Here is a 24,388-nt window from a genome sequence, read left to right as displayed (position 1 = left end):
AAGGGCTCTTAAATGAGGGAAACAACTTGTTTCCTCCTCTTTTAATTGGTCAATTTAGATTTTTTTTTATCCATTATTTTCTACAAAATCGCTCAATTACTAATAAATAAGTAATTAGTAATAAGTAATAATTCAATAAAATTGGCACAATAGATATCAAGCAATTACAACAATGTATTAATAATTCTTTATTAATTTTCAAAATTACATTACCATTAAACTTTTCAAAACAGCATGACATAAATATTCTACCTTGTGCGTCTAAATGTACAAACATTCGCTTTTGACAAAATCGTTCATTTTCAGATTGATAACGTGGATAAAAATATCCGATATCACTTTACTTTAACCCTCCTATTTAGCATTTATAAGCAGTACATAATACATTTATTATACACTGTAATGTAGCATTAAATCAGTGTTTATTAATTAACAACTCTTAAAAATATCCTTGTTTGCGCTACATTATAGTGTCTTATAAGACATTTATAAAGTGTTTATATAATGCTTATAAATACTAAGTGAGGGTGGGTTCAAGTAAAGTGTTACCAAACAAAAATATCACCGCTTTTCTTTTTAAAATCTATAATCGGTAACATGATAGATAACTGTCATTACATCTCAGTGTAAAACTTCTCCATGAAGACACACAAAATGATTTAAGTTGTTCTTTTAATGCATCCTATTGCAATATAGGGAAAAGCAACTATGCAAATAAACGTATAACAAATGAAGCTGACAGAATAAAGGTGACAAAAAAGTCACTGTATTCTGTTCAAATGTGACCGTCAGTTTGTTACGTCACACGGACAGAAAAAAAATCTAAATCAGGAAAAACAAAGATGTGAAAGCTCCTGAGGAAAATCCAGTGTAAAGTGCAACTCAAGTGGGTCTGAAGCAAACGTAATACAAAATGAAATATATTCCTCTCACGACCACTTATAGGAGCCATGGTTATTATGTTCTCGTGGTCATGTTTTAAGTCAGTTTTAGTCAAACACTGAGCCTTTACGTCTTGTTTTATGTGAAACAAGAGGCTGCAGTTTTAAGATTATTTACTTTAAATGTTGAAATGAGGCAAATCCCTCCCCTTGTACCAAGATAATGCCACTCACGTTTAATACCAATATTTGATTGAATATCAATTGATTTTAACTGAAAATAAATATGTTGGAAAACCGAAAATATCTTATTCCACTGGCAGATTGTTTCACTTCAAAAAACAAACAAAAAGACATACAATCACTGTATGAGAAATAAGTGTTTTTTGGCCTAGCGTCCGGTCTGCTCCATGGAGAAATTTGATTCCGTTCTGCAAATAAAGAGCATCACATAATTTGTGAAAAAACAATGAAACTTCATAGAAAAGTTGTGTCTTACAGTGTGTGGTGTCACGGTTTAGATAATGTCTTTTTCTTCTATGACCTGTGGATGTTCCCGTATATATTTCTCTACTGGGTAGATTACACTGACGGTTCAGCTATGTCTAATAGTATCATTTTCATTTCCACAGTAAACATGACTGCAAGGTCACTTTGAGGAGCAGCACAGGCGTCCACGTGAGCATTTCATAATCTAGCAAGCACTGAATGACAGGAACAGGGATGTATATATGTATATGTATATATTCCCAACAAAGGGCAGGAGTTACTATGAGTCACATGTAGTCTCTGCTGCCACCAAGAGGACGCTGAATGCAACAATAAAGTCACTGTTGTACCTGCATGGTCTGTTTGGTGTGAGAATAGCAGGACTCCATGACCAAAACACTGTAAATAGATAAACTAAGAGGACACTTACACGTCTTTGTTCCGCATGTGGTTGTTGTACTGAAGGACAGGGGGGACGGCCTCTTCATCTTCAGGAAGCTGTGAACAATTACAGTTTTGTCATCATGACTCAGGGGAAAGTATAACAACCACATGATCAACCAACTAAAACAACCAGAAACATGTCTGATGCTGTGGGCACTTTGTGTCATAAGATGGAAAAATTTGGAAGCGTTTCTTTGTAAATAGAGGTGGCAGAATGACGATGGCACATTCACTCACGTACACAATGAGTGGAAAAACCGGGTGAGGAACACAAAACAGTAAAACTTTTCCGTTCAAGAACAGCAAAACAAACTAAAAGTATGTCTAGCATTGTCACTCAAAGTGCTGCCAACTAATCAGGGTCCATTGTGACCGTTTCGCCTGAAGTAAATTACATTTGATCTGAACTGCATTTATCAAACATTACAAAAAACACCCATCAAACAAAATCATTGAAACATATTATATCTGGTATTCATTCTGGGCAATTTCACAATCTCTGTGGGGTGAACTACTGACTGAATTGTGACTTGATATTGACATTTCAAACTGTAAAAAAACTCTTTATGGATGTAAAGAGTGGCCTCTCACCTCCCAGTAGGCCTCATCATCAAAACAGTTGTCATCTGCAGGATCTCCCCAGATAGGTAATCTTAAAATACAACCTGAGAAGAATACAAATAAAGTCATTATCCCAACACACACAGTCCACCATCCACTGTATGCAAACACACCCAGCTCATTCAAACACAGTAATCTCACATTTATTTACATTTCGGCTATATGGGCAAACTGAAGGGTGTTTGCAGTTGTGGTTATTCCTTACCGACAAGGATGCCTCCTCCCACACCAAAGCAGATAGCCACACAGAGGCCTGCAGCCTGGTGACCACCCTGCCGTGTGGGTACCATGTCTTTGAAATCACCCTCAAAGTCAAAGGTGTTAATGAGCCTTTAATACAAAAAAGGGGTGTTCTTTCAGAACAAAAGACCACATTTGGCCACAAGAATACAAATATCCTTTTTACTGGTTGATAATCTTCTATCCATAGCAAGGACCACTCACCCTTCTCGGCCATAAACGGACTCTGATGCAGCTGCGGCCGTAATGGCTCCCACAATGCCACCGATGACTCCTGGCATGGCATGCAGGTTATGGATTCCACATGTGTCCTGGATCTTCAGGTACTTCTCCATGAAAGGCTGAGAGAGACAGTTAGGATTAGCTGAACTAACTTAAACAGTTTAATTTGATGTAGTTTTAGACTGACAGTTGACTTAAGAGCAGTAAAAGTAATGAGGCAATCCACCTTGTGTGTTTAAGGAGGTATATCTACTTAACTCTAACTCAGCAAAGAAAAACCTAGTTAGAATAAACCAGCAAATTACAAATTTTGCTACGTACAGTTTTATATGACTGTGGAGAGTTAAAGTGTTTTGTATTTTCATTTCTGTAGCTAATTGCCTGGATTGATTGATGAACACTTTCAAAAACTAAACTGAGGCTTATCTCATACTAGCTACAACACAATAACCCAGATAAACACCACACCGTGAGGTAGATATATCCCAGTGTGGAGATGATACCACAGCAGAATCCTACGATCAGAGAGCCGTAGGGCATCAGCATGAACTCTGCTGCAGTTCCCACTGCAACGCCTCCAGCTAGAGTGGAGTTCTGGATGTGAACCTGGAAAAAGACATGAGCAGAAAAAATGCATCTGTTAGTAACAGAAGAAAACTGTTTGATCTCTCTTTTACTGAACGATGAGTTCGCTGTATCAGATGAAACAGAGTATGCATTCAATCACTTCACGGTAAAATGAAGTTTGAGTTTATTCAGGTGGGGCACAAAAGTCATGCATATTCTGACAATTCAACATAAGTACTGTCAGCTTGACAAATATCCACTCCTCCTATTATCATAATTATGTCCATCATACATAATAGCTTAACTTTATGAGTGTTACCATGTCTAGTTTTCCGTGCTTCTGGAAGAGGCTGGAGATGGCCACAGTAGTGAGCACAGTTGAGGCCAAAGCCAGATAGGTGTTGATGGCTGCTCTGTGCTGCCCGTCCCCGTGGTCTGTGATGGCTGAGTTGAAGCTGGGCCAGAACATCCACAGGAAGAGGGTGCCTATACAGAAAGCAAGGGTGGACCTTACAAATCCTGCAGATCCACACAGTACCTCCAGAAAGTATTGTGACAATAAATATGAATCAGTATGTAATTAAGATCACGCCCACCAATCATGGCAAAGACGTCCGAGTGGTAGACGGAGCCCTGCAGACGGCTGCTCTGGTCCAGGCCCGGTCGATAGAGCATCCACGAGATGGAAAGACCGTAATAACCTCCAAATGTGTGGATCACCATGGAGCCTCCAGCATCTCTGGCCTTCAGGGAAGCAAATATTAGCCTTAGTGGCAGTATGTTACAGCTATAAGAAACAAAAAAAACATTGTTTTTCAACTCACATGTATGAGATTCAGGATGATGTATTCCTCCACAGCAAACAGTGTGACCCCAAACAGAGTCATAACCAGCAGCTGGACCGCACTGACTTTACCAAGCACCGCCCCGTAGGCTATCAAGCAGCCCGCCACACAGAAGTCAGCGTTGATCAGGCTGAGGGGAGGAAAACACAGTCAAAACGTAATATGAGATCAATTGTAATCTGTACTCGCCAAATATTAGACAGTATTTATATTGGTTGAGGATTCACCTATTGAACAACGGTAAACCAAATAAAGAGTACAACCATTCAGGAACAATGAAATCATTTTGAGCACTGAAGCCATTACATAATCTAATCTAGTTATTATACTTTTTGTCTGATGACACAGAGTGACTTCAACAGTATCATCCTCTCAGTCTGAGTTTCTGTTTACCTTCCAGCTACTGAGTCCACGAACACTAAATGTTCCTGGAAATATCTTTACGAGTCAGTCAGACTGGTTTCTCACTCTCACTGTGTTTTTCTACGGAAAGCATGCAGGTGGAAACATATTGCCATCATACACTGTGGCGACCCCCTCTGGCCCTGTCTGCCTGTTACTTGGCTTGTGTGACTGCACCATACATACTTTTCAATTCCTATTTTGATCTTTCCATCAGTGTAGTCCAGGGAGTGGAACCAGCCTTGCATCAGCAGCGCCCATTGGAGGCCGAAAGCTGCGATGAGGAAGTTGTAACCCACCGCGCCGAAGCTGTAGCGCTTAAGAAATGTCATCAGGAAGCCGAATCCAACAAAGATCATCACATGGACGTCCTGGAAACCTGGGCAAAAAAAGGGGAGAAGGGAGAGGTGAGGAGGATCATAGGAAATGGCACAAAGGGGAGGAAAGGGTGAGGGGTTTCCACATCCAAATCAAATTGGAGGCAAGGTATTATGAAAATAAAGAAATTAAAAAAGGATTCTGCAAAACTAGGTATCAAGTTAAGTTGTTTTTTTCAATCATCCTCTCATTCCTCTGTCTTGTTGAGATGTGTCCTCCATTAGACGATCAATATTGCCTTCCATTTTTGTCTTATCGCAGTATCCAATGGTGTTATCAGTACATTGCTAATTCAGCAATCAGGGTTATTATAACCAATCGCCTTTTATGTAAATGAATAGTTCCTACTTATGAATGAAATGACATATGAACTGTTATTGAGTACGTTTTGGGATATATATATATATATACAGTATACACACACAAAATAGAGTTTTATGTTTGAGCCTTTTCACCTTTTCTGTAACAGGTGGCTCTTTGTGAGACAGTTCATATCAACTGTAACCAACATAAACCAGCCCGTATCATTTACAGCATAATACTGTAACCTCCTGGCACACCTCACGATACAATAGGTTCCCACTGACTGTGAAACATGATAGTTTGTATAGAAAATATTACAGCCCAAATCCTGCCCAGATGCATGTTTCCATGCCCAGATGTATGTTTTACAGCCTAACAGATAACAAATGTTTCAGGCATTTCAGACTGTCGTGTCATGTCAACACTGTCGTGGGTGTAGTGTTGCGAAAGAAGGTCCCATGACTTTAGGATGAGGTGCCATTAGTCTACAGACAACAAACTGTGTCAGGACGAACATTTATCATCCGACATCCAACACCATGGTTGAGATGGCTTCACGATAGCCTGACACCGACACTGTGTGTCATCTGGGAAGTATAGAATACAACCACACCCCAAAATTGCAGGCATTACAGGCTATATGTATTTAAACAAAAATTAAAATATAATTCAATTCAGTGTTCTTTATTGGCATGAATGTTACAAGGACAATATTACCAAAGAGTTAAGTAATTGTGAGATAATAAAGAAAAAAATATATAGTTATAAACTGTATATATGCATACTAGTCAGCTAAAGTTAAACTGGAAAGAAAAGCCTGAGGGGAGTCAAACCCCCGGGGGAAATGTGCATCTGTGGGTGTCGGAGCCTCGTCAGCAAAGTAGGAATAATCTGATAGGTCAACAGAAGTAGAGACAAATATTAATAAAACGATAAAACAATGAGCTAAATGTGCAGACATTTGGATGCATTTAGATATTAAGTTTATAGTATAAAGGTAGATGTGTTAAGGGTTGCTAGATTAACACATTAAGAAATAAAAAGTGATGATTGAGATATGAGGCCTTTGGAGAAGAGAGTATTATTAGAGAAAGAAGAAATAAAAGAATCAAAATGAAGTCACTTACTTGGATATCTGTAGTAGAAGTCATTCTCAATGTCACTTGATATATTGTTAGCTTTTCTGTGCTCTATCCAGTGTGGATTCGACTCTTCATTGTAACGAATAAAAACCCCAAACAAGATGATCATGGCTGTTTGCCACACAATGCAAACTATTGGAAGACTGATACGAACATTAGTGTTCTTCGTGCGGTCGCACAGTTCCCTGAAGCTTTGAATACAACCCATTGTTAGTTTTGCTCTTTGCCCTTTTCTTTTTTAAGTTATAAGTGCTGCAGCTGAATTATTTAAGTGAGCCGTCCTCTGCAAAAGTGACTTTAAAGCCCCTGAGCATCTTAAGCACAAGTGAAGATGAGCAAAGATGGGTGTTTGCTTTGACATGAGGACACTCCCACCGTCACTCCCTCCACTACTGCACTAGTAGGCCCTGGACACTTTTCAGGTGGTGACACATCTTAAGTTATAGATGCATCTTACTGCTTTATAATAATTTAATATTGTTTCCCCAGCATTTTATATAGCAGAGTATAAATCATCACATAAATGTAAACGTGGTACTGCTACTAAGGTTTTGAGGTAAAGGACAGGAGAGCAAGCAGGAGAAAGATGATGTTTACTAGGACATCTTGTCAACAGATTTTGTTTGTTATACTTGTCTGTTAAGATATCAGCAATCCAGTTGACAGCTTGAGGGGGTTACATGGTTATGAAATGTTCTTTCTACTCCCTTAACACAAACACTGTCAGAGAAAGATAAACAGTCTTTTAAGCTTGCCTCTATGGTAAAGGCTTCTACACAACACTTCCAACTTTCATTTTCTTCCTGCTGGTCAGAGGGTGGGAACGTTCTCTGTACAGGGCTGATCCTCTGAAGCATTAACTGTAAATAATGCGTATCCATGCTGGGCCCCATTAGAAAGATGCACGACAGGTTTGAGTCAGTCAAGCAACACAGACGCTGGGTTCAAGGATGAGACAAGGGTCCAGCTTTTATTCACTAGTTAAATTGTTTCTGCACTGTTGTACGAGTAAATTGTAAAAAGAAAATGCATTTTAGATTAACATTTAAACTGTTTTATTTAGTTTATGTGCTCAGAGAATTGACAAAACATGACATTTGTGTAAAATAAAAAAACGTATGGTATAGTAATTACGACTTGAACAACTAAACTTGAGTAATTAAAACTGTGTGGTTCAGCAAAATATGAAAATACACTCTCGTAAGAATTATATCATTTTATAATATTATGATTGGAAGTTGTTGAGGGCTTTGCTGTCGCAATTTCAACTCAACACATTCAGTACTTTGGACATGACTGTGATTCGGCAGATTGAGATGCTGAGCATGATAAAATCATGCAAAACATTGTGTTTCCTTTAGAGTTAGATAAGAAGATTGATATCGCTCTCATCTCTGTACGGTAGATATATATCTACATATGCCAGCAGCCGGTTAGCTTAGCATAAAGACTGGAAACGAGGAAACAGGATAAAACAGGCAAAGCTCACATAATAACATAAAAGGGGAAAAAAAAGTTCAGAAACTTGTGTTTGGTGGATTAATTCTCTGTTGTGGCAATGCAAATTGGCATTGTATTTTACATCGTTGGAAAGCCTGTTTATTTACCTTCGCAATGATGTCCAACTTGTAAGGATCATGCATTTGTGGGATGAGCAGCACAGCTGATTATGTGGGTAGCGCCCAAGAAAAATTTGCCAAAATGCTCTGCCAATGGTAAACAGTATATTCTCATAAGGCTACCAGGAAGTCTGCAATGACTGCCCTTCACCGTCAGGCCCGTTTGCGCTGGTGTTGACAACACAGACAATGGAACCTGAACATGTGGGGGAATGTCATGTTCAGGGATGAGTCCAAGTTCTGTCTGCCAAAGTTGGATGGCAGGGTCAAAGTATGGAGACGACGCGGAGAACGCTATGCTGAATGTTGAACCGATGGAGTAACAGCTTTTGGTGGGGGCAGTGTCATGGTGTGGGGCGACATTTCCCTCACTGGCAAAACCAGGTTTGTCATCATTGAAGGCCTTCTCAATGCAGTGAGATATCGGGATGAGATTCTGCAGCCAGTGGCGATCCCATATCTCCACAATCTGGGACCTAACTTCATCCTCCAAGAAACAACGCTCGCCCCCACAGAGCCAGGGTTATCACAGCCTACCTCCGCAATGTGGGAGTAGAGAGAATGGGACGGCCTGCCAAGAGTCCAGACCTCATCCCAATTCAACACTTGTAGGATCAGGTTGGGCGTGCTGTACGTGTTAGAGTGACCAAAACAACCACGCTGGCTGACCTGCAACGAATCCTGGTTGAGGAATGGAACGCCATTCCACAGCATCGTGTAAGGGTTGCTACTGAGGCTCTTGATGGTGTATTAAATGAATAAAGTGTAAAATAGCCAATATGTCTTGTTTGTTCATTGTTACTGATGGAGAGCTAATCATCCAATCCACCAAACAACTCAAAACAAGAGTCAATTCCAACAGGAGAATACACTGTTTACCATCGGCAGAGCATTTTTGCAAATTTTTCTTGGGTGCTACCCACATAATCAGCTGTGCTGCTCATCCTACAAATGCATGATCCTTACAAGTTGGACATCATTGTGAAGGTAAATAAACAGGCTTTCCAACGATGTAAAATACAATGCCAATTAGCATTGTAACAACAGAGAAATAATCCACCAAACACAAGTTTCCAAACTTTTTTTCCCCCAGTTTATTATACCTTGTATGTTTAATCTGTGCAACAACCAAAGTGTAAAAACAACTTTATGGAGGGTTATGTGCTGGAGTATTTCTTGGCTGTTGCTAGGCAACTAGTGGCGACTTTGCTCGAGATATAACATGTTAATTAGTGAGCTTGAGAGGTGCAGGTGGGCAGCTTTTGTCACCTTTAAAACAGAGTCAGGCTGACTGTTTCCAATTTTTATGCTAAGCTGCTCGCCTGTCAGCAAGAAAGCAAATAAAGCGTATTTCCCCAAAATGTCAAACTATTCCTTTCATATGCAAGAACAACTTGAATAAAAGTGTAAATAATCCCTTTGTTTATATACTGGCAGATATAAGTCTTGAAGCTTTCACTTTCTCAGTGTTTAACTATGGTGATGTAACAGCTTTCTCACTTCAGTTTGCATTGCGTAACATTCACAGTGGGAGAAGGGGAATGTATACACACGAACCGCCTACTATGTAAATAGTAAGTATGTTACAAAACCTACCTGTCCTGTCCTGCACATGTAAGGAAGGTCAAACACACCGGAGTGGAGGAAATACAGCAGCTCCTAATGTCATGTGCTGATTCCCCGTGTATCTTCTGATGAAACTGTAGTGACAAGTAGAGGAAACTGCCTTGAACCAATAAAAGAAAAAGCATTGTTAATTGTATAGCTAAGGCTCACAAGTTGTTATGGATCAAGAATTAAATTCTGATTTGTAACTCAAGTGCAATTGTGTTATTTACCCACCAAAATAAATCAAATGAAGAAATGTATTAAAACAGATCTGCAAAGTTGTATGTAGGCTCGGAATAATATGAACTTTAATACCCCTTTTGGACATAATGGCTATTATAATAGATATGCTCGCTTACTGGACTGGAATATGCAATTTTGTGCTCTGCCAGTCAAATATCATGGACACAACAAAATGACAAAAGTAAAATGTCTCATTGAATCATCACCAGGAAAAAAATGAGCATGTCAGCAGCTAAACCTATAGATGATAGATCAATGCACTGGCTGAACCTCATTAAAATGAGTGAGCAGCTATCTATGCACATTGATCTTACTGCTCGGCTTAGCACTGCTACCTTGGTGATGCAGTTCTGGCAGATGATGCGCTCTTCTGGGATGATGTGTTGAGTTGATCCCCCATGATCTGAGCACCACTGTCAGGCTTGTTGAAGCTGTTTGTATTTTCTTTAGAATAAGAGAAAGACATTCTAATTTAACCGCACAACGTGTGAAACAACAAGTGCCTATGAATAGTAAATAAAGGTGGTGACTACACTTACACAGCAGGAACTACCAGTGAATTCCCATAATGTGCATACAGTGGGTTAGGTAATGTACTCACTCTAAACAGCCCTGGTTTATACTGTACAACTACTTCACAGCAGTCATTTTCAATGCAGGAAAGCGCGGGTGTTACTAATCCCAGTAAGTCATAACAGTTTGAAAGTCACACACAATGCCAGGACCCTGAAACTGAGGCAGCTATTATTTATGCCTGTGCTTTTCCTACTGTGACATGTCAAAATGTTTTCCATGAGAGAAATCTATTATAGTGCACCAACCCACACAGGTGTTTTCAGCTATTGTAGCTGATTAGACCTCTACTCAGGACTGGGTGGGCGAGTGCAGACTGTGCTGTGATTGACAGCAGCTGAGTTAAGATTAAAAAACGAGGGCACAAATAGGGAGTGATCTTGGACCCTAGAAAAAAATACCGTCATTTTTTTCCCCTCTCATTGCTCTAAGGAGTGTTCAGGCTCAATTTCACACACTGTTGTCAGCGTCATCAGTGATTTACAGTTTACACAACCCTGTTGTTGAATGATCACACTCTTGAGACTGTTTCTCTTTGCAACAAGAGAAAAAACCTGAAAGCAACGCATTTTCAACCTGCTAGTTTCTGTTCTGGGTGTTGTCCATAAATGACCACTGGTTTAGACTCATCTCCAAATCAACAGGGATATCAATGCATTGGAAAAATGTACCTCCATATTCCTTTTGTTGCTTAATAAGTAGGTCTATCATTTTTTGGGCTTTGAAGCTTTGAGACTGCGGCGCGCTTCTCCGCGGCAGTCTCTATCTCCCCCGTTTCAGTGCCTGGGACAGTGCCGCTGCAATAATAATTAATGTTGAATGTGAATAATGTAAGATTATTCCTTCTCTCATGGGCTATTTTGGAATTTATATATTATTATTACATACTTGGGAATATGTATGTATGTACCATGACAACGGTCAAAGCTTTGAAGCATTTTGGTCAGCCCTTTTACTTACTTCATAGGCCTTTTTTCACAACACATATTCTGACTTGTCTTCACAGAAAAAGCACAGGTGTAGCAACTAACATTAACGATGCCAGTGAGCCAGCATGATTAATTCTGTTATCACACCTGTGTTTCTCCTGCTTTGACGAGCCAAAATGTGTGTTGGAATGAACCGCTTCACATGCACAACTCACTCCACACACATTTAATAAATACAAAAACAACTTTTATATTTTTAGATAAAATGCTTTTGCCATTTTATTTAAAACCAGTTTTAATACAGTACATCCATTAGTCCATTAAATACATTCTCACTGATAAATATATTTATGTAAGATGGTATTTCTGTGCACATCCAATGTTGTACTTAGGCCAGATGCAGGAGATGAGATTCAGCATAGCTCCATAAGTATAATCCAGAGAAAAGATCATTTTCTTCTTCTTCTCTTTTCACCAAAACCCTAAACACATTTCAGAACTTGTGAAGAATATGTAGCTTCTAACTAAAGCCAACCAATGTTCATACGTTATAAGTCCATCAAATGATGAGTAAGCTGCTGTTCCAACGTGTTAAACTCTGCATCAGGCAGAAGATACCTCTGGATGATCTCTATTACATCTTTCTCAGTAGTGAGCTCGTAGTCCTCCTTGTTCTTAAATGGTAAATGTCCAGCCAGCTCACAGAGAGCAACGTTGAAGGCAGATTCCTCCTTGGCGCCAAAACACGATGTTCTGGGCCATACGGCGATACGAACGCCTCTTCCTGAACACCGATCCTTTTCGTTCCGTATGCGATCACAGGGCGGACATCCTCTAGTCAAGAACAGGTTGTGAGCAATATTACCGTCCACGAGAAAGTCTGTGACTTGACAGATGGCTCCGGCAACTTTCTCCACCCACTCGGAGTCTGTGTAAAACAAAAAGCCTGCAGGGAAGTCCAACAAGCGATAAAACCCCTTTTCAGGAACCAGCGGCTTGACTGGCATAGATTCTATCCTGAGCTCATGATCCAGGTAATACCCATGTAGGTGTAAATGATTGACAGACGCAAATCCCCCGAGACTGTTGAACCCCACACGGAAGCCAGGATCGGAGCTCAGGAGCACAGATTCAATGCCAGCCTGGATGGCGAACCTCGTCAGGACCTGTGGGAGACAGCGTGAAGGATCTGGAACAAGGAGACAATGTCCAAACTCCAAAGGGCTGACATTGACCAGCACAACCATCCTGCAGGGTTCATGCAACTGTCCCTTTTCATTTCCTCCCTCAGCATCCTTTATCATCTCAAATAGGATTTCTTCTGGATTGATTTTGTTAAAATTAAACTGCTTGGCATTGAACTCCTGCTGAATGCTCAGTATCTCCTGAGGCTTTCTCCTCTCGATTCCTCTTTGAATATTCAGTTGGGCCACATAGCCGTGCGGGCCCGGCAGGATACGTGTTTGTAAATCACCCAGATGGTAGCGGAAGAGCGCCCTGTTCATCCTGTCTGTCCAGCCGGCTTGCATAGTCGTGTCAAACTTTGCTGGCGGTGGTGACGCCATCCCAAGTCCGTTGCCACTGCTCCGACGCACATCTGCGACAAAGTCCTGGTTGCTATACACAAACTGGAGCGGCATGGTTGGATCTGCTGGTGAACAGTAAGGCAAAGAGGCGTGAGATTTGACAATAGAGGTCACTATGGTTGGTCTTTTAGCTTGTCATTCTGCTGAATCATCAGACAGAGAGCCGGGTCACATGAGCAGCCTGTGGACACGGCTGTAAATAATAATTATCAAGGAGTCTGCATCATGATTTTATTGAGTTCATTTTCTGTGTCAAGTGAAATCAGGACTGTTACATTAGTGGAGGGCAGAAACCCTAAATAAATCACCTTCATACTGAGGAGTGAAAGTATTTAGATCCTTTACTTAAAGCCTCTGAACACCCACACAGGTGTTTTCAGTCATTCTGGATGATGAGACCTCTGCTCAGGTGGGCCAGAGCTTTAATATGAATTTATTAGATCACAAATCTTCATCTACCAATAAGAATTACAAAGGGGTCCGTATTATGAGTACTTTTACATTTGATGCTTTAAGTACATTTTGCTGATAACACTTTACTAACTTAACTTGTAATGGAGTATTTTCACAGTGTGGTATTGCAACTTTTACTTAAAGCCTCTGAGCACTCACACAGGTGTTTTCAGTTAATGGCTGATTAGACCTCTGCTCAGGTGGGTGGGCTTGTATAGACTAATTGAGTAACATCTTCTTGAGTCTCATGTTAGCTCTGTTGAAATTGTTAGGGAAGGATAAATTACACCAGGGAGTATTTTACTACTGGATTATTATTTTACGTGCAAAATATATGAATTTATGAGACATGATGAATTGTTATCATGTTTTCATGATGGGTTTTGTACATAAAATCATATCCTGCAAAGTAACTATAGCTGTTATGTAGTGCAGTAAAAAGTATAACATTTCCCCCCTGAATTATAGTGGAGTAAATGTACATCCCACCAGTGATACTGACAAATATTTGTGACCAGGATCTGAAATTAACCTTTTCCCTCACCTGCCACTGTGGCAGGTCACTGAACATTTCTACCGGCCACTCATGTTTTCTGTCTGCCACTTCTGAACGCTTTAACATTGTAAACACTGAGTCGGTGGTACCAGACTGTAGAATTATGGAATATATCATGTAACCTTAATGCATGACTTTATTTAATAACACTTCATTTTACAGGTCTGCAAATGTCATGGTAATTAGGTGATAATTAGTAAGTTACCTATTGGAAATCACCCCAATATTTACCTCAAAATGTATTGAAAATGACTTTAGTATAAACACTATTTTATAATTATATGCTAAAATAGTATTTAATGGTTAAAAAGGGCCTTTGGGCTTGAGAAGCAGCTGCTCTTCATTGAAGGTGGAAAACTAATAGAAGACACTTCTGATCAGCACAAATCTCACCATTGTGTGACTTATTGTCTAATAAGAAAAAAAGTAAATGTGGTAAATGTGTTACCATATATTTAATTTAGGCTTTAGAGTTACTTTTTAAAAATAATATTTCTTAATATAAGGAAAGCCTGTCTGCCATGGTGGCAGGTGATCTGAAAGTTTCACCTGCCACAGCCAACCCTGTTATCTGGCAGGTGATCATTTCATTCCTTGTTTGTGACAGAAACTAACAGTGAGCCAACTCTACATCACAGTCACTGGTTGTTTGCTGCCTGTAACACAAGCATGAGTTGATGTATGATTTACTCACCGCTTCAATGTCAGCGTCTGGAAACAAACAGCAGATTAAACGTAACCTTTTTAGAAGGAACAACTAACTTGATGACATCATTTGTTTCTCTTCTTGTAGCTAGCTCCTAGCACATGTTTGCTTGGTAGGTTAGCTCTTCTTCTTCTTCGGTGTTTATTGAAGGTTGGCAAACCATCTTAGAGGTGCATTACCGCCACCATCTGGACTGGAGTGTGGAACAGGAGATTGTGCAGAAACAAAATTTAAAATTAAAAATAATAATAACAAATGAATAAATAATAATAATAATAATAATAATAATAATAATAATAATAATAATAATGATGAAAACTCTAGATTTATTTATTTATTTATTCAAAAAGGATCCCCATTAGCTGGTACCAATGGCACCAGCTAGTCTTCCTGGGGTCCGAAATCAAGTACATCAAGATATCACATTATATAAACACAATTACAAGTAAAAGTCCAAGTCCTGCATTCGCTTGAGAAAAAGTAGGACTACAAAGGAATTATCAGCAAAATGTACTCAAAGTATCAAAAGTGAAAAATATTTGTTTGTCAGAATGGGCCCCATCAGTGTTATATCATAATATTACAGGACCGTTAGATGTAAACAGTACTTTAATGTTGTAGCTGGTTGAGGTGGATCCAATTCTAAATTATTTTTTTTGATAGTTAAATCTATAACACAGCATCTTATTGTATATACTGATCACATGTTTTGTTTGTAAAATTGTGATCTGAAAAATAACTAGTAACTATAGCTGTCAGATAAATGTAGTGGAGTACAAAGTACAATATTTGCGTCTGAAATGTATAAACTAAATGATGAATTAATGAAACATAAGGCATTGTTATCATGTTTCCATCATATGTTTTATACATGAAATACTCAAGTAAAGAACAAGTACCTCAAAATTGTACTTAAGTCACCCCCTGCCTTCACTTATACCCATAGTATTGTAGTGGCTGACCATTTGTTCAGGAAGGTTCTTGTCCACTTAGTAGAGGCTCACATAACTCAACCCCCCAATGAACACAAACACACAAAGCTATTTAGAGGTTATCTAAACTGTAAAGTCATACGGTAACCCCCTTGTAACTGGAATAGTATGTGTGCAATATTTTACTGTTGAGCCACTCTCCAGTTTTTCCTAGTTGATCCATGAAGGCTCAACTAACTTTGAAAGAATGAGCAGTGGGCCAATCAGGCGCCATGGTTATTTTAGTCTCTGCATGCTTTTGGAGATAAAGCAGGCAGTGATTGGCAGAGTTGTGAATGTCTGCCACAGAGTTTGAGGGCTCATCGCAGTCGATGCATCTTAATCTCTAAACCGCTTAACTGAACGATCTGAATTTTGAATTCACCTTTCATTTCTTATACATAAATAAGGACGAGGGAAAGAAACGATGGAAGCCAGCAACAACGAAGTAAGTACAGTTGTGTTTGAAAATACTTGTAAGCAATGACGTAAGCAAAAGTTAGTGAAAGAGCTGAGGGCACCTAGAACTACTTTTGGATTAATGCTTTTCCTTCTTGTGTTTCTTACTAAAGTGAAATGGTTTAAACCTTATGAGAGCTTTAAGAGTTAGATAATAATAGAGTTGTATCTGTTAGGTGGAGCAGATGGCGGTCTGGTCAGCCATGCCTCTGGTTATTTTTAACCCCATCAACAGTTTCTGTTACCAACACATCACATTCACTATGATAGCATGTATACACTAGCATGTAAACACTAAAGTTAGTTTTATCAAAATCCTTTTATGATTGAATATGTATAGCAGTTTTTAAAATGTTTTGTAACCAAACAACACAACAGTCTTAAGGGGGAAAAAAGAAAATAAAGAAACATACTGCCCTGATTGTTTCAGCTGGTCTTTAATTTCATTTTCTCTGACGGTTTTGTAACACTGTCTTTTGTAGGTGGGAGAGAAAGCAGAAGATAACGCTCACACTCTAAATATAAATGTGACACCGGAGACTGATGCAGAGCTCACAGCTACGGATTCCCAGTCACCCATCACAGTCATTGTCCAAGGTATGTCATGCCATTGTGGGGAATAAACAGTATATGACTCATAATTAAAGTGTAACAATATAATCTAAGTTCAAACATTCACTTGCTACGTTTTTGCGGCTTTCAACCTCTCCTGACAGTGTCATTAATGTGAGATATTAATGTGAGACAACACATTAATGTGTTGGATGTTCTGAAAAGTCAGTAAACCAAATTAATTAAATTAAAATATTAATAGTTATCCATATTTTAACATGGGTTCACGCAACAGATTAATGTGTTTACTCAAATGCAATTAAAAAGCGACATAGATTGATTTAGTCTATCAAATACCATATGGATTTTTGTATAATTAGTCTGACTCTGCACAAGGATCCCATCTATTGTTCTACTCATTTTATGCTTTTTTCCCCCCTCACACCAGGTCAGACTGCCGCTTCAGCAGAGAACAGAGAACACGACCCTGAGGTCCAACCTGGCCCTGTCGCAGATAAGGAAAATGCTATTAAGCCAAAACTCCAGATAACTTTTGGCACATTTACTGTGAAGAATGGTGAAGATCTGAAAGTAGAGATCCCAGTGGCCGGGCTCCCAGCACCAAAAATTGAATGGAAAAAAGATGGTCAGGCGGTCAAAGAGACATCGAGGCTACAGCTTTCAAATACATCATCATTAACAGTTCTCCACATCAGACACGCTGCCAGGGAGCACTCTGGTCAATACTCTATCACAGCGAGCAACAGTGCTGGAAAACATACAGGAGATATCACTGTGGTTGTTCTTGAAAAGCCGGACTCACCCGCAGGGCCTGTGAGGATTGATGAGATCAGTTCGGACTACGTTGTCATCTCCTGGGAGCCACCAGAATACACAGGAGGCTGTCAGCTGGACAACTACATAGTGGAGAAACGGGAAACTGTAAGCACGGAATGGCAGACTGTGTCAGCAACGACAGTAAGAACCACAATCAAAGTCACCAAACTGAAGACAGGAAGCGAATACCAATTCAGAGTGTTTGCAGAAAATAGGCACGGGAAGAGTACTGCAATCGCCTCTCCTATTGTAATTGCACAATATCCTTTCAGTGTGCCCACTGCTACTGGCACCCCCTTTGTGTCCACAGTGACAAAGTACAGCATGGTGGTTGAATGGGAGCCTCCAGCCAAAGATGGAGGTAGCCCCATCGTTGGCTATCATCTTGAACGCAAAGAGAAGAACAGCATCTTATGGACCAAGCTGAACAAACTTGTTATACCTGATGCTCGCTTCAAAACAAGTGGTCTGGAAGAAGGCATAGAGTATGAATTCAGAGTTTTTGCTGAGAATATTGCTGGACTCAGCCCAGCTAGCAAGACATCTGAATGCTATGTGGCACGAGACCCCTGCGGTCCACCTGGTAAACCTGAAGCTGTTGTCATTACTAGAGAGAACATCACACTTCAGTGGGCAAAACCCAGGTATGATGGTGGAAGCACCATTACAGGCTACGTTGTTGAAAAGAAGGAGATCCCAGATGGCAGGTGGATGAAGGCAAACTTCACCAGTGTCATTGAGAATCAGTTCACAATCACAGGTCTGACAGGAGGTCAGAGTTATGAGTTTAGAGTGACTGCTAAGAACGGCGCTGGCGTTTGGAGCACACCTTCAGAGAGTGTAACCATCATTGCTCAGGATGTTATTGAAGGACCCACAGTAATCATTGATCCTAAGTTCAAGAGTACTACTGTTGTTCAGTCTGGTGAGACATTCGTTATTGATGCTGATTACCTTGGAAAGCCCCTCCCCGTAGTGACATGGCTGAAGGATGGAAAAGAAATTGACAAAGCTACGCAAAGAATGGAGGTCAAAAACACCCTCACTCATACAACTCTGACCGTCAGGGACTGTGCACGAGCGGATGGGGGACACTTCGTCTTGAGCCTCAGTAACATGGGTGGAAGTACGTCTATCCCGGTTATCGTGAAGGTCCTGGATAGACCTGGTCCTCCAGATGGACTTCTGAGGGTGAAAGTTGTCAGTGCTGAGAAGTGTAATCTTCACTGGAACCCCCCTTTAAATGATGGCGGTGCCAGTGTTTCCCACTATATCATTGAAAAAAGGGAGACCAGCCGTGTTACATGGACAAGCGTTGAGCCTCACGTCGAAGCTGTCAGTTACAAAGTGACAAAACTGGTGACTGGTAAAGAGTATATATTCAGAATTGCCGCCGTGAATAAATTTGGTGTTGGTGAATTTCTGGAATCAGACCCCTTCGTTGCACAAAACCCTTTTACAACACCCGGTGCACCTTCTACCCCTACAGCCAGCGCTGTGACTGGTGACTCTGTAGTGCTATCATGGGAAAGGCCCGAGACTGACGGAGGCTCAGAGATTGACGGCTACATCCTGGAGAAACGTGACAAAGAGGGTGTCAGGTGGACTAAATGCAACAAGAGAAGACTAAACGACTTGCGTTTCCGATGCACAGGGCTCGCCGAAGGACATAACTATCAATTTAGAGTGTTGGCAGAGAACGCTGCTGGTGTGGGTGCACCCAGTGAGCCAAGTGAGTACATAAAAGTATGTGAAGCTACTTACCCACCTGGCCCCCCTACCAACCCCAAAGTGACAGACTATTCCAACAGCACTGTGTCGCTGACCTGGTCAAAGCCCATCTATGATGGTGGAGCAGCCATCAGTGGATTTGTCGTTGAGATGAAAGAAGCAGCAGAAGACGAATGGATCGCATGTACACCGAGCACAGGTGTAGAGGACACAAACTACACCGTGAACAGACTGAGAGAAAATGCAAGGTACAATTTTCGTATACGTGCAATGAATGCTGCTGGAGTTGGAGAGCATGTGGATCTACCCGGGTCTATGGTAGCTGCTGAAAAACTGGAGGCACCTGAGATTGAGTTGGACTCTACCTTGAGGAAGATTGTCAGCGTTCGAGCCTGTTCCACATTACATCTCGTCGTCACCATCAGAGGAAGGCCAGAGCCTGAGGTCAAGTGGTCAAAGGAAGGCGGCACTGTCAGTCAGCGCGCTCAAATTGAGGTAACAGGCTCCCACACAGAGTTATTGATCGAGAATGTCAACAGAAATGACACAGGAAAATATGTGTTGACTGCTGAGAACTGCTGTGGCACTAAATCGGCATTCATCAATGTCAGGGTGTTGGACTCTCCCAGTGCACCAACAAACTTAGAGGTAAAGGATGTAAAGAGGGACTCCGTGTCCATCTCCTGGGAGGCACCTCACATTGACGGAGGATCAAAGATTTCGCACTACATCGTAGAAAAGCGAGAGGATGCCAGGAAGGCATTCACAAGCATCTGTAGCAATTGTATAAGAAACTCATACAAGATTGACAATCTCCAGGAAGGGAGTTTCTATTACTTCCGTGTCCTGGCTGTGAATGAGTTTGGCACTGGGCTGCCAGCAGAGACCACAGATGCTGTTAAAGTGTCTGAGGCTCCTCTGCCTCCTGGCAAAATCACACTCAGTGATGTTACCTGCAATAGTGCAAGACTCTCTTGGGAAAAGCCTGACCATGATGGAGGAAGCAAAATCACATGTTATACTGTTGAAATGCAGGCTAAGGAAGATGACACATGGGCAATATGTTCACAGAGTAAAGCACTGGAAGTGACTATTAATGGGCTGGCGAAAGGAAAGGAGTATTTCTTTAGAGTGAGTGCTGTGAATGAAAAGGGAAAAAGTGAACCAAAGTCTCTTTTAGCACCTGTTGCAGTGAGGGATACTAGTGCTGGGCCTATTATTAATTTGCTGTCCAACGAATTCAGCGTGAAAGCAGGAAACGATTTAAAAATTGATGTTCCACTCAAGGGTGTACCACCGCCAACAGTAGCTTGGAAGAAAGATGGAAACTTGCTGAAAGAGACAAGCAGGGTAAATGTGCACACATCTGACACATCATCTCAGATCATTATCAAAGATGCCACCAGAATAGACGTTGGCGTGTATGAGTTGACCCTGACCAACTCCAGTGGAACCACATCTGCTGAAATCTCTGTTAATGTTTTTGAAAGACCCGGACCACCAAGTGACCTCAGTGTGGATGAAGTGAGTGCTGACTTTATGTCTTTGTCGTGGCAGCCCCCACATTACACTGGCGGATGTCAAATCAGTAATTATGTTCTTGAGAAGAGAGATACAAGCAGCACAATATGGCAGACTGTGTCAGCAACAGTCGCCAGAACATCAATCAAGATTTCCCGTCTGACGCAGGGCACTGAATATCAGTTTCATATTGCTGCAGAGAATCGCTACGGCAAAAGCCCCTTTGTTGAGTCTGAACATGTTGTTGCCCAGTATCCCTTTAAGCCCCCTGGCCCACCAATCAATCTCCATGTTGTTAGCGCCTCAAAGTCCATCATGGTGGTCGCATGGAGCAAGCCAGACACTGACGGTGGCAGCCCTGTTATTGGCTATCATATTGAATGCAAAGATCAAAGCAGCATTTTGTGGACAAAGTTAAACAGAAACCCAGTGACTGAGAACCAGTTCAAGGTAACGAGCGTTGAAGAAGGTCTGCTGTATGAGTACCGGGTCTGTGCAGAGAATATGGCAGGTGTTGGACCATGCAGTAAGGCGTCTGAGCCTGTAGCAGCAAGAGACCAGTGCGATCCCCCACACAACCTCACAGTCACCAATATAACAAACAGCTCAGTTTCCCTCTCCTGGGACAAACCAGAACATGACGGCGGGGCTAAAATAACTGGGTACATTGTTGAGCGTAAAGAGCTCCCAGAACACTGCTGGCTTAAGTGCAACTTCACCAACTTACTGGACACCTTCTTGGAAGTGACTGACCTCACAGAGGGCGAGGAGTATGATTTCCGTGTGATTGCAAAGAACTCAGCTGAGCACTTCAGCGCGCCCTCTGAAACCACCGGACCTGTTACGGTACAGCATGATGTGGAGCCACCCAAAATTATCCTGGAGGACAAATTTAGACAGGTGGTGGTTGTCAAAGCAGGAGACCTCCTAAGAATAGATGCTGACATCTCCGGCCGCCCCAACCCCACAGTGTTCTGGTTGAAGAATGGTAGAAATATCGGCACTAAGGGGCGGGTTGAGATAACCGCAACAAAGATGCATACCTCCCTACTTGTCAGAGAAAGTGTTAGGAAAGACTCTGGACTGTATACTCTGACACTACAGAGTACAGGTGGTACCACATCTAAGGTTATCACCTGCAAGGTCCTGGACAGACCCGGCCCACCCGCTGGACCTCTAGAAGTATCTGGAGTCTCAGCAGAGAAATGCACCCTGTCATGGGGACCCCCTCATGAGACTGGCGGCGCTGAGATCCTGCACTACATTGTTGAGAAGTGTGAAACGAGCCGTGTAGCCTGGACCCTTGTGTACGGCGACATGATGGCAACTACCTGCAAAATAACCAAGCTACTCAAAGGAAATGAGTACCTGTTTAGGGTGAGAGCAGTGAACAAATATGGGGATGGTGAGATTCTGGAAAGTGAGCCCACCAAGGCCATGGATCCCTTCACTATCCCATCTGCTCCGACTGATGTTGAGGTCACAAGTGCAACTAACGAGGCTATGACTATCTGCTGGAAGAGACCTGTCTCTGACGGCGGCAGCCGCATCAGCGGTTACATCATTGAGAAGAGGGAGAAGCAGGGTGTCCGTTGGGGTCGTATTAACAAGAAGCCGGTCTACGACCTACGAGTCAAAGCCTCCGGCCTGCACGAGGGATGTGAGTATGAATTCAGAGTCTTTGCTGAGAATGCTGCTGGGCTAAGTGAACCCAGTATCCCATGCCCACTAGCTCTGGCAGAGGATCCAAAGTTTCTGCCCTCCCCTCCTGCAAAACCCAACATAATCGATTCATCCAGGACCACCATCACTCTGTCATGGAGCAAGCCGCTGTTTGATGGTGGAGCAGCAGTAACAGGGTACAAAATTGAATTCAGAAAATCAGCAGAAGAAGACTGGACTGTTGGTGCTCATAACATAGAGAAAACAGTGTTTATGGTAACTGGACTCACATCAGGGACAGAATATATTTTTATTGTCAGATCCATAAACAAGATTGGCCTCAGTGAGCCCAGTCCTGAAACAGATCCTGAAGTGGCCATGGAGAGAGAGGAGGAGCCCAGGTTTGATGTTAGCCCAGAAATGAGGAAGACCCTGCTTGTTAAAGATGGCAGCTCCTTCACTTTGACTGTGCCTTTCACCGGCAAACCAGTTCCTAATGTGACGTGGGACAAAGCAGATGTAGATCTGAGAGTCAGAGGACTTGTCAACACCAGCAGCTTCGTCACCTCTATCACAGTAGAAGGAGCAACACGCGATGACTCCGGCAAATACAAAGTCAAACTGCAAAACGTTGCTGGATCTGCCTCTTTGGCGCTGAACGTGAGAGTTCTGGATTCACCTGGTCCGCCTACTCATGTGACTGTTAAAGATGTGACCAAGAACTCCGCCACTGTTACCTGGGACATCCCTGAGAATGAGGGAGGAGCCGCTGTCAAGAGCTACCTTGTAGACATACGTGACATCAGCAGGAAAGGGTGGACAAAACTCACGGACAAATGCCGCCGAATATCCTACAAGGTGTCTGACCTGGAGGAGGGAGGAATCTACTTCTTCAGAGTCACCGGTGAAAACGAGTATGGCGTAGGAGTTCCAGCGGAGACCAAGGAGGGAACGAAAATGACAGGTACAATCTGTGAAAACTAAATATATAAGGGTTGTTATATTTAGTAGGAATAAAAAGCCTACGTAAAAGATTTTAGAGAAAAATTAGATACGTTAATCACTTTTTTTCTCACATTATTCTATTTCCTGCATTAACAGTATTTTTTTTGTTTTTATCTATTTTTCCAGATACAACAGATTGGGAGTCAAATGCCGGAGCTTAGCTTGTCTCCTCCCCAGGGATGAAGTAACCATCTCATGATCTTCCTGTCAAGATCCTCATTTATTTCTCATCTTCATCCAGTGCTGTTCAGAAAAATCAGTTAGCAAATGCTCTGTGAATTAATGCTTTACCAGAAATTGCAGTTTTGTAGATATATGATTACATACAGTGTGTTTTTTAAATGCTTGTATACTAGTAAGCTTTATTAATGATTTTATTTATAGAAGAAAAATGCATCTGTTTGTTTATGGCTCAAATAATACCAACAGCAAAAAAAGATGCTGTTCGTTGTAAATCTATAATAAAAATGAAGATATTTAGTACAGTCATTAGAGTTGTACTTTGGATTTGTTATGGGACGTTATATACTATTAACACTGGATGGTATGAAGACAAACAAATACAAACAAGACAGGATTAATTATTTAAATATAAAACCAAATAAAAAACAGAAAAGCATGGATTAAGATTTACTCTTGTACTGTAAAATCTTAATTTAACTATTTCCAATTTATATATATATATTCTATTTATTTTTTTCAAATGCAATATCTATTTTTGCTGGAACCATTTTATATTGTGGTATACCGTAAGCTACTGAACTAGTTAAAGTGGTGGCTTACTTAGTCCTTGTTGCGCCTGGTGGTTCGCCTCCAGGTTGTTTTGGGCCTCCCTCTTTTGCG

The 24,388-nt window shown here is 41.3% G+C and overlaps 3 protein-coding genes across 6 annotated transcripts; 1 reads left to right on the top strand and 2 right to left on the bottom strand.

The window, feature by feature from the left end:
* Positions 1–176: 176 nt before the first annotated feature.
* On the bottom strand, positions 177–10,448 carry rhcgb (Rh family, C glycoprotein b). Of its 3 annotated transcripts, XM_074632310.1 has the most exons (13): positions 10,340–10,448; positions 9,750–9,879; positions 6,520–7,472; positions 4,898–5,090; positions 4,289–4,439; positions 4,061–4,208; positions 3,784–3,950; positions 3,366–3,503; positions 2,880–3,016; positions 2,641–2,765; positions 2,406–2,479; positions 1,801–1,868; positions 177–1,312 (listed from the first exon to the last, which is right to left on the bottom strand). In XM_074632310.1, the coding sequence occupies exons 3-13, from the start codon at positions 6,740–6,742 to the stop codon at positions 1,273–1,275; spliced, it is 1,464 nt and encodes a 487-aa protein (XP_074488411.1). In that variant the 5' UTR covers positions 6,743–7,472; positions 9,750–9,879; positions 10,340–10,448; the 3' UTR covers positions 177–1,272. The 3 variants fall into 3 exon arrangements, with proteins under 3 accessions (XP_074488411.1, XP_074488413.1, XP_074488414.1); XM_074632312.1 differs by lacking the exon at positions 6,520–7,472; XM_074632313.1 differs by lacking the exon at positions 6,520–7,472 and having other exon boundaries at positions 9,750–9,853.
* Positions 10,449–11,762: 1,314 nt separating this feature from the next.
* Positions 11,763–14,953, bottom strand: gdpgp1 (GDP-D-glucose phosphorylase 1). Of its 2 annotated transcripts, none has more exons than XM_074632309.1 (2): positions 14,796–14,953; positions 11,763–13,154 (listed from the first exon to the last, which is right to left on the bottom strand). In XM_074632309.1, the coding sequence occupies exon 2, from the start codon at positions 13,144–13,146 to the stop codon at positions 12,055–12,057; it is 1,092 nt and encodes a 363-aa protein (XP_074488410.1). In that variant the 5' UTR covers positions 13,147–13,154; positions 14,796–14,953; the 3' UTR covers positions 11,763–12,054. The 2 variants fall into 2 exon arrangements, with proteins under 2 accessions (XP_074488410.1, XP_074488409.1); XM_074632308.1 differs by having other exon boundaries at positions 11,763–13,157; positions 14,796–14,946.
* A 996-nt stretch (positions 14,954–15,949) lies between these two features.
* Positions 15,950–24,032, top strand: LOC141765954 (titin-like). The gene is made up of 4 exons (XM_074632307.1): positions 15,950–16,226; positions 16,720–16,834; positions 17,238–23,504; positions 23,672–24,032. The coding sequence occupies exons 1-4, from the start codon at positions 16,206–16,208 to the stop codon at positions 23,704–23,706; spliced, it is 6,438 nt and encodes a 2,145-aa protein (XP_074488408.1). The 5' UTR covers positions 15,950–16,205; the 3' UTR covers positions 23,707–24,032.
* The last annotated feature ends 356 nt before the right edge of the window (positions 24,033–24,388 follow it).

Source organism: Sebastes fasciatus, chromosome 4, assembly GCF_043250625.1.
Source record: "Sebastes fasciatus isolate fSebFas1 chromosome 4, fSebFas1.pri, whole genome shotgun sequence".
Taxonomy (NCBI): Eukaryota; Metazoa; Chordata; class Actinopteri; order Perciformes; family Sebastidae; genus Sebastes; species Sebastes fasciatus.
Note: the sequence above shows the minus strand (reverse complement) of the source record. Positions and strands in the feature narration are given on the sequence as shown.

What these genes read in the sequence shown, in the direction of transcription:
- rhcgb (XM_074632310.1), bottom strand. Translation starts at nt 6,742, where the DNA reads ATGGGTTGTATTCAAAGCTTCAGGGAACTGTGCGACCGCACGAAGAAC. An exon ending in TCATCCTGAATCTCATACAT is followed by an intron (nt 4,209 to 4,288) that starts GTGAGTTGAAAA and finishes GCTTCCCTGAAG; the next exon opens with GCCAGAGATGCTGGAGGCTC. An exon ending in ATGATGAGGCCTACTGGGAG is followed by an intron (nt 1,869 to 2,405) that starts GTGAGAGGCCAC and finishes AATTGTTCACAG; the next exon opens with CTTCCTGAAGATGAAGAGGC.
- gdpgp1 (XM_074632309.1), bottom strand. Translation starts at nt 13,146, where the DNA reads ATGCCGCTCCAGTTTGTGTATAGCAACCAGGACTTTGTCGCAGATGTG.
- LOC141765954 (XM_074632307.1), top strand. Translation starts at nt 16,206, where the DNA reads ATGGAAGCCAGCAACAACGAA. An exon ending in TGGAAGCCAGCAACAACGAA is followed by an intron (nt 16,227 to 16,719) that starts GTAAGTACAGTT and finishes TGTCTTTTGTAG; the next exon opens with GTGGGAGAGAAAGCAGAAGA. An exon ending in CATCACAGTCATTGTCCAAG is followed by an intron (nt 16,835 to 17,237) that starts GTATGTCATGCC and finishes CCCTCACACCAG; the next exon opens with GTCAGACTGCCGCTTCAGCA.